This window comes from Cucurbita pepo, chromosome 2 (assembly GCF_057944985.1).
Source record: "Cucurbita pepo subsp. pepo isolate OVF chromosome 2, ASM5794498v1, whole genome shotgun sequence".
Taxonomy (NCBI): domain Eukaryota; kingdom Viridiplantae; phylum Streptophyta; class Magnoliopsida; order Cucurbitales; family Cucurbitaceae; genus Cucurbita; species Cucurbita pepo.
In genome coordinates this window covers 10,077,808-10,086,566 of record NC_141799.1, presented here as the reverse complement: position 1 = coordinate 10,086,566, position 8,759 = coordinate 10,077,808, and the positions used below count along the sequence as shown (strand labels likewise).

At 40.8% G+C, this 8,759-nt stretch overlaps 1 protein-coding gene, 1 non-coding gene and 1 pseudogene across 2 annotated transcripts; 1 reads left to right on the top strand and 2 right to left on the bottom strand.

The window, feature by feature from the left end:
* Positions 1-185: 185 nt before the first annotated feature.
* LOC111789456 (small nucleolar RNA Z247) lies at positions 186-324 on the bottom strand. Its single transcript, XR_002814354.2, has one exon. It is a non-coding gene; the product is annotated as a small nucleolar RNA Z247 (small nucleolar RNA).
* A 1,907-nt stretch (positions 325-2,231) lies between these two features.
* LOC111789072 (aspartic proteinase PCS1) lies at positions 2,232-3,648 on the bottom strand. Its single transcript, XM_087121188.1, is given in 3 exon segments — positions 2,232-2,855; positions 2,935-3,318; positions 3,320-3,648. Coding segments are annotated over 3 exon segments (1,260 nt in total). The 3' UTR covers positions 2,232-2,308.
* A 1,492-nt stretch (positions 3,649-5,140) lies between these two features.
* LOC111787824 (pectinesterase inhibitor pseudogene) lies at positions 5,141-5,680 on the top strand (annotated as a pseudogene).
* The last annotated feature ends 3,079 nt before the right edge of the window (positions 5,681-8,759 follow it).

Genomic DNA, 8,759 nt, shown 5'->3' with positions numbered 1-8,759 from the left:
ATCTGGTAGGAAGGATGAGCAGAAGGATCACGATGATCACCAGCAGGACGAGAGGGCGCGCCACCTCAAGAACGGACGACCACGATCCCTACGCTCATGGTTCTTCTGCTGACCACAACGACCAGTATAATTGGCCAAAGATCCAGGATTTAACTGAAGTTCAGCTTGGTGTTGTAGTTGGAGAGCTTCAAATGCCATTAGATATGCAAACACATCATCAAGCGTGAGGGCTTCACTCTTAGTAGTCATCGAGGTGACGAAGGGATCATAATCAGGGCCAAGACCAGCGAGGAGATACGCGATCACGTCATCATCCTGCAAGGCAGGACCAGCGGCGGCTAGCTCGGTGGCCAGCCCTTTGATATTGCAAAAATAATCTGCAGTAGACAGATCGCGTTTCTTGGACATGATGAGCTCAACACGGATCTAAATAGTGCGAGCACGAGTTGAAGATGAAAACATCCGTTGCAGGGTATCCCACGCCTCCTTGGACATAGTAGCGTCAACCACATCGTGAAAAATTTCCTTAGACATGGAGGAGAGAAGGTCGCTAAGGACCTATTTATCTTGATCATACCACCGATCATAGGCCAGATTAGAGACCAGGTCAGCACAAGCAGCGGTTGAGGAAGGGACCAGCTTGGTAGGTGCGACAATGGTGCCATCGAGGTTGCCCATAAGCTTTGTACTCCGTATGTAGGGGCGAAGCTGGGCGCGCCATATGATGAAGTTGTTTTTGGTGAGACAGATTGTGACAACATGGTGGAGAGGGATTGGGCCAAAGGTCGACGCCATGGTAGATGAGATCGTGTTGGAGATGGTTGATGGGGAGGAGGAAGAAGATATGGTTGACATTGTTAATGAATAAACCTGGGCTCTGATACTATGTTAGGAATCACGGATCTCCACAATGGTTGGAATGAGGTCCGCCATACTTTCAATGGACTTGTTCTGAGACAACATAAATACATTCAAGATTTATTGCTCAGAACTCATATGCACCTCCAAAGGTGGGTGTGCCCACACCTATGCTTGAGAAGTTTAACTATGGTGGTGAAAAGCTCTCGAGAATACTACTTGCTATCGGAGTGTCGTTGGTGCTCTCCAATATTTGTCTCTGACACGTCTTCTATGTCAATAGAGTGTGCTAGTTCATGTCCTCCTCTACTTTTGTACATTGGGCGGCGGTGAAACAAATTCTCCGTTATCTACATGACACTATTGATATGGGATTGTGTTTTACAATTAGTGCCTTCTCGAATGTTAATTGGGTTGGGAATCTTGATGACCGTCGAATGAGGCATCTTGATGACCGTCGAATGAGGCTATGCAATCTTCTTTGGTGGCAATCTTATCTCCTGGAGTTCAAGGAAACAATCGACAATTTCTCGTTCTAGTACGGAGGTTGAATACAAGGCAATTGTAGATGCCACTGCCGAATTAATCTGGATCCAAGTCCTCTTGAGTGAGCTCGAGATTTCGAGCTCGAGATTTCGCAAGCGCAAACACCTAGCCTATGGTGTGACAACATTGGTGCCACCTATTTGTATGCCAATCCAATCTTTCATCTAGCATGGTGAGGTTGATTATCACTTCATTCGTGAATGAGTATCGACTCGTCAACTTGATGTGCGACTCATGTCTTCCAAGGTTCAGCTTGCCAATATCATGACAAAGCCAACGCTAGCTCCTTCTCTTAGCAATTTTCGGCGCAATCTGAACTTAGTAGTACGTCATCCAGATTGAGGTTTGTTATCGAATCAAAGCTCACCATGTAATCCTCAGTGATCGAATCAAAGCTCACCATGTAATCCTCAGTGTACACATCAATATATATACATGAGATCGTGACCTATATAGGTCCTATTCATGAACTAGCCAAGAGGGATTAAGGTCTATGTGGTATATATAGTCGAATTGTCACCCTTAGTAAGTTACATGAGTTATAGCAGGCACGTTACTCAGGTAGTTTTAGTTATGCCTAGTGGGGGAGCAAGTTTAGTTATTTATTTATTTTTCAAATTTTATAAATAAATCCATTAAATTATATTTAGGAGTACCTAGTAGGGGAACAAGTTTAGTTATTTATTTATTTTGAAAATTTTATAAATTAACCCATTAAATTATATTTAGGAAGTATGAAACTTAAAAAAACAAACTATTTCATAGTCATATACTTCACCAATAAAATGAATGATCAATAAGTATTGATATTACAACAAATTTTGTTTTCAAATTTTGTTAAAAACAAAATTTGGTAATATAAATAGATACACAAAAGAATAGTATGAATCTCCACCGTCCATGATCATGCCTTCAATCCACTACACTTAGCAACACCAAATCCAATTCTCTTATTGCTCAGATCGTACTCCACCCACATATTCTGCTGATGAACGTTCCCGATTATATTACTCTCAGTCACAAGTCTATCTGACCGTCCGATTCCCACGCATTTCACCCCTTTCTCCACTTCCGTCAATAACCCTTCCCCTTTCCCGACCAATATCTCCACCCCATTCTCAAACTGGAACCACATGTCGCCGATCCTCCGACCCACTGCCGCCGCCACTGCACCGTCGAAACACATGTCGGCGACGGCGGCGTATTCGTATCCTTTCTTCATCATAGGCCCCACTAATCTAACCATCTCTTCTCTGACCTTGCTGTAGGCCTCATCTACCAAATACGTCAAATCGGAGCCAGAGTCGATCATGGTTTGACTGGCCCCAGATGGGTCCGATTTGAAAACGGCGGGCGAGATGTTGAGTTTGTTGTTGCCTATTCTTATCCCCTTCATCGGGAGGGTGTAGGCCAACTTGTCAAGATTCGGGGAGCGTCGACTTTCGGGGAGCGTCGACTAAAAAAGAAACTCTTTTCTATTCTCTTTGTTGTTGTCTCCATATATTTTGTATTATGTGATAGAATTTGAATTTCAACATGTTGACGTATTTGAATTTAGCCGAGTTGGGGTTGTCTCCAAGGTAGAACAAGCCGGTTAGATCTGACCCGGTTCGATCCGGAACGCAATAGGAAAACTTGGATATTTTGGCCTGGGAGATGAAGGAGAGACGTCCAGTATTCATTCCCAACATACCCCTGTCTTGGGTGGAGGTCGTAGCGCAGCCCAAAAGGAGGGAGCGGGTAGTTAAGGAATTGGAGAAGGTGAATTTTTCAATGACGAGATTACCCTCAGCCAGGGTCCCATCCGCGTAGAAGTAGGAGTAGTGGCAGTGGCGAGTTGGGTCACAAGAAGTAGGAAGGGTAAAATCGGGAATTCGGGGTCTGCATAGAGTGGTGTTACAGGGAAGGAAAGAGAGAGTTGGAGAGATAAGGGTCGAACCAATTAATCATGGGCTTCACTGATTTTCTCCTTACTTTGCCGTGGCATTGAATCCAGGACAGTTGGCTGCCGGTGTCTACGACCATGTCCATCTGCTGCGGTGGCGATCCAATGGGAACAGACACCACAAGGGCGTTGGAGTACTGGAAGGGGAACTCCCCATGGGACTTGGTTTTGGAGGAGAGGGAAAGGGAGGCTTCTTGGGAGGAGATAGAATGGGAGGTCAGAGGGAAGGAGAGGGAGAGGGAGTTTGATGGGGAGAATAAGAGACGGAATAGGGAGAGTAGTAGGAGAGAGAGAGGCATGATTTGATTATGGGTTTGTGATGGTTTTGATGACGTTGGATATGACCCAACTTCTAAATACACCGAAACAAATAAAAAAAAGCAACAACTAAAAAAGAAACTCTTTTCTATTCTCTTTGTTGTTGTCTCCATATATTTTGTTAGTGGGTCATACCCAACGTGTTTTTGGATGGAGCTGTTGTTGGGATTATATAGAGAGTAAAAATAGAAGAGAGAGAGCACATAATTAAATGTAGGGGGAGAATTCAAAAATTCTATTTCAAGGAAGTATTATCAATTGATTTTAGTTTTAGTTTGAACCAATGTCTGGTTGCATAGAATAAAATGATTTGTTTTTAGTTTGTATTATGTGATAGAATTTGAATATGTAATTTTTTAGTTCAAAACTATGATATTAAATGAATTGAATTAAGTTCATAGTGATAAGTTCAATGAATGAATTAATTTCATAGTCATAAATTGAATGAAGTCTCTGTTTAATAATAATATGGTAGTAGATTTCACCTTGATAAGTAGGACCAACCCTTAATTAGGTTGGGAGTCAATTTCGAAACAAAACCTAAGTGAGTAGGATCAAACAAATAGTAACTTAGAAAATTTAGTGACTGTTTGGGTCAACCAAATAAGTGGTTTTACTATTGGATCGGTGAGATGAATTGTACAAAGTATGAACGACTTGTGCTCTATGCCCCTTACACGTGTCGTACTTGTGACTCTTTGACGTGTATGGTGTTATGTTATGTTATGTTATAACTAAATTTATGTTATGTTACGTGGGATCCCATGAGACATATATAATTACTTTCATGTTCTATGATGCATGATGTCTCTATATATACCTTTTGCCATACACACTATATTATCTTCAGGTTTATGATGCCTCTAACAAATTTGCACGAAATAGTGGGCTAAGGTTGGTCTGGGTTATCTCGTGATTGCCCGGAAATGTTCCATGATTACTAATTTCTCAACATCCCATGATTTTAACCAAGTCGAGCTTATTGACTTACTAACTTCTCAATGCATGATTCCCACATCCATGATTTTAATCAAGTCGAGTTTATTGACTCACATTTTTCACGTCAAAACACACAATGATGGCAAGGACTACTTTTCGAGATGCCAACAAAAAACATTAGCAAAACAAATATTTGGCGACCTATTAGGTTATTTATTGAATATGATCTTCTGGCATGTCAACTAACATATTATTCAATATTATATTAATAACCTTCCTTTTTTTTTTTGCGTAAAATAAATATTATTAGTTGAAGCAGAGGAGAACTAGACTGTGTATTGTCCAGAAAAGTGTGCATAATAACTAAGCCAAGTTTGTGATTGGGTTTAGAGAGAAAAAAGCGCAACCTATTCGGTCTATTTTTGTTAGTTTTTCTTTTAATAGCATTTGACTTAAAATTGTAAGTGTATAAATATGTAAACCCTCCCTATGAATTAATTGAGCAAAACAGACAGAAAAAATAAAAAATAAAAAATGGCATCTTCTAGTTTTCTTGCCGTCTCTTCCATTGTCTTTTCAGTTATGTTCTTCAATGGGATGGTGCCCATGCATGTAGCTTCCCAAGACGACATCATTTCCACCGTTTGTAAGAAAACTAGAAACCCATCTTTTTGCTTTAATGTGTTGAATTCTGCTGGCACCACAGACCTAAAAGGGTTGGCCATCTTCACCCTCAACCTCGCCAACAACAAGGCTGCTCAAAGTCGTGTCCTCGCCCAGTCCTTGGAGTCCAATTCAACCGATCCCAAGCTTAAGGAGCGCTATGCCACCTGTGCTAAACACTACAACAATGTCGTCGACGACATCGTGGATGGGAAGAACTACTTGGGGAAAGGTGACTATAATGGCGTCAACACTATGGCGTCTATAGCCATGACGGAGGCCAGAGATTGTCTGGACAGTTTCATGCAGCCACCAAAGGACCCATCGGCGCTGTCTGGCAACGGGAAGGTTGTGGAAGATATTTGTAATATCATCTTGGTTATAGCCAATCGTCTTCTTGGGCGTGCCTAACTCCTTCAACCTTTCTTCTTCATACTACAAACCTCTGTGCTTGTACTTGGAATGCCATTAATCAATAATATGTCTGTTTTGAATCCTATAAATTTGGACATGGACTCCTTCACATTTTAAACCTAAATCTAATATGACTTGATACTAATCTAGGGTCACTCGATAACTTTTACTGCTCTCCAACTTTAAAGGTCACAGGTTCTAGTTCATGAGTCAATAGCCTTAATGATTTATAGACCTCCTCAGCGGACGATGAAGCTAAAGAAACTAGTTTGAATCGAATCAAAAGAGTATGGAGGGAGAATTGCCCAACTAGTTTGAATAGAATCAAAATGAGTATGAGTATGGAGGGAGAATTGCTCAAATTGTTCAAAAGCTTACTCGATTTCATTTTCTTTTCTCAAATTTTCATTATTCATAACTCTTTTGGTTAGGTTGGTTTGTTTTATATTTTTGGATTCCAGTTGGTTTGAGTTTATAGTGCAGAAAAACTAGGTCATGAATCGACCCAATTTCATTAAAAAAAAAAAACAAGAAAAGAAGGCTAGCGGAAGACAAAGTAGGTTGTGACCAGACAGACTAGTGACATCTACCTCATTTACAAAAAGTAAGTTGTGACTTCCACACAAGACACATTTGTAGGTTGTGACTTCCACACAAGACACATTTATAGGTTGTGACTTCCACACAAGACAAAGTGACATCTGCAGGTTGTGACCTCCACACAAGACAGACTAGTGACATCTACCTCATTAACAAAAAGTAAGTTGTGACCTTCACACAAGACAGATAAGTGACATTTGTAGGTTGTGGGCAGACAAGTGACGTGACCTTCACACAAGACAGATAAGTGACATTTGTAGGTTGTGGGCAGACAAGTGACATTTGCAGGTTGTGGACTTCCACACAAGACGACATTTGCAGGTTGTGGACTTCCACACAAGACGACATTTGCAGGTTGTGGACTTCCACACAAGACGGACAAGTGACATCTACCTCATTGACAAAAAGTAGGTTGTGACCTCCACACAAGACAAACAAGTGACATCTACCTCATTGACAAAAAGTAGGTTGTGACCTCCGATACCACTTGACACAATCGCACTTTTGTAGGCAGCGGACTAGCGATTAAGTGGCACTCAAAGTGGCACTCACTTTCCCGACAAGTGAGCTAAGTCAATTTGTTCTTGCGTCGCCTACGGCCAAGCGACGTATGATCGAGCCTCTAGCCTCGATTTTAAAAGAAGGTTTTAGAAAACGAGGGTAGAGAGAGATTTTAGAAAGAGAGATTTTGGAAAGATCATACCAATTGGGAGAAATCTCACAATCTATTGAAGAATGAAATTGGCTATTATATAGCGTTACAGAATACACTGAAAACAAGGAAAAACTGACCACGTCTAACAACTTCTACTCTTAATAATGTGGTATGACTAAATCAAATCTAAATCAAATAACCAGACATCGGTTAACAATAGGAATGTTAGATAAATCTAGAATAACAAAACCTAACAAGGAGAGTGGAGAACTGAATGAATCGAGGCTAAACCAAATGAGATAGAGAATCAAGTTGTGAAAACAATGGGAGACGACGTGAACGTGACTGCGAGTTTGCGACGAAGAATACAGACAGATGAGACAAAAAGAAGAAGAAGAAACTCAAGTCTAGAGAGTGGAGAAGAGATGGCGCGTGACTCAGACTTTAATGAAGAAGACTACTCATGTTGCGTTGGTGCTAGACGTGGACAAATTGGACTCCACATTGTCATCGTATCGTGTACACATCATGCAAGTACATACTTTAGACGCAGACTATAGAGAACGAATTGGGTTAGGCTTGGGCCTCGGCCTATGTATGTATTAGATTGGCCTCGAGCTGTCTTCTTCTTTTCGGGCTTGGGCTTGCTTTTTTTTTTTTATTATTATTATTATTTTAGATATTTCAAGTTGGGTCAGGTTGACTCGATCATTTGCACACTAACCCAACCCAACTCTTGTAATCAACTGCTTAATAGTCACATCCCCTATAGTACATTTTAAGAATTTTAGTATGATAGGTGTAGACATTATTTTGGTGTCGGATCATACACCCCCGTATTAACACAACAAGAATAGTAAAGTTCTATCTAACTTGAAAGCAAGTAAAATGAGGTTTGGAATGGGCATCCAACTCGTCTCAGTTCGTTGGCTCTTCGCATCTTCTCTGTTAGAGTCTCTCCTACTTTCTTCGCTAGAAAACATTTTTCATTACATAAAGTCGTACCACCTCATTGTGTTTGATGTCTTCTTGGACGGGATAGTAATGTTTCAAGTTACTTATGTGAACAATAGGGTCAATTCACATCCATAGGAGCAATTGAATCATATATGATACCTTTTCGACCTTGTGGATTTGACTGGTCCAAAGTACTTTCACATAAATTCTTGGTTCTTGCTGCTTTGAAATCAGAGTTGATATGACCTCAACTTGATCAAAACTTTCTCTCTGTCTTAAAATTATCGGGGCCGACACTTCCGACTGAACCTTCTCTTCATTCGTCTGGATGGTATTTCTTCTGAATATGAGTTTCTTCACTAGTTTGTCTCTATCTCCCTCCTTCAACAAAGGTGTTGGCGTGGTGTCTCTCTCCAACATTTAAGTGATCACTAACAAGAGTCTTTATGGGTCTAATGAACCCGACTATCAACAAGTCATTTAGTTATTTGTAGAATTCAACTAGCTTAGGTTGAACCGGATGACATATTTCTGTGGGAGGCGATCTCACCCCTGACATGAAATCAATCTCGTGATTTATCTCTCCAAGTAGGGATAAAGCATTTGTCTAATCTTTTGGCTTTGCATAACTTGTAGTGGCCGTGAGGTTTCTTTTGGGGTTGGCTCACTCAAGCTCCCTTCTTTAACTATGACAATGACAACAAGCTTATGTTCAATATGGCTAAGTTCCTTTCTCAACTGTAGTACCGACATCATTTTCACCCTCTTGGTTGACAGGTGTTTGTCTGAATGATCGTCGAGTTGGACCTTATTACTGCTAAGCATTTTCCTAAGGCATATTTGACGGTGACAGGTCATCAGCGG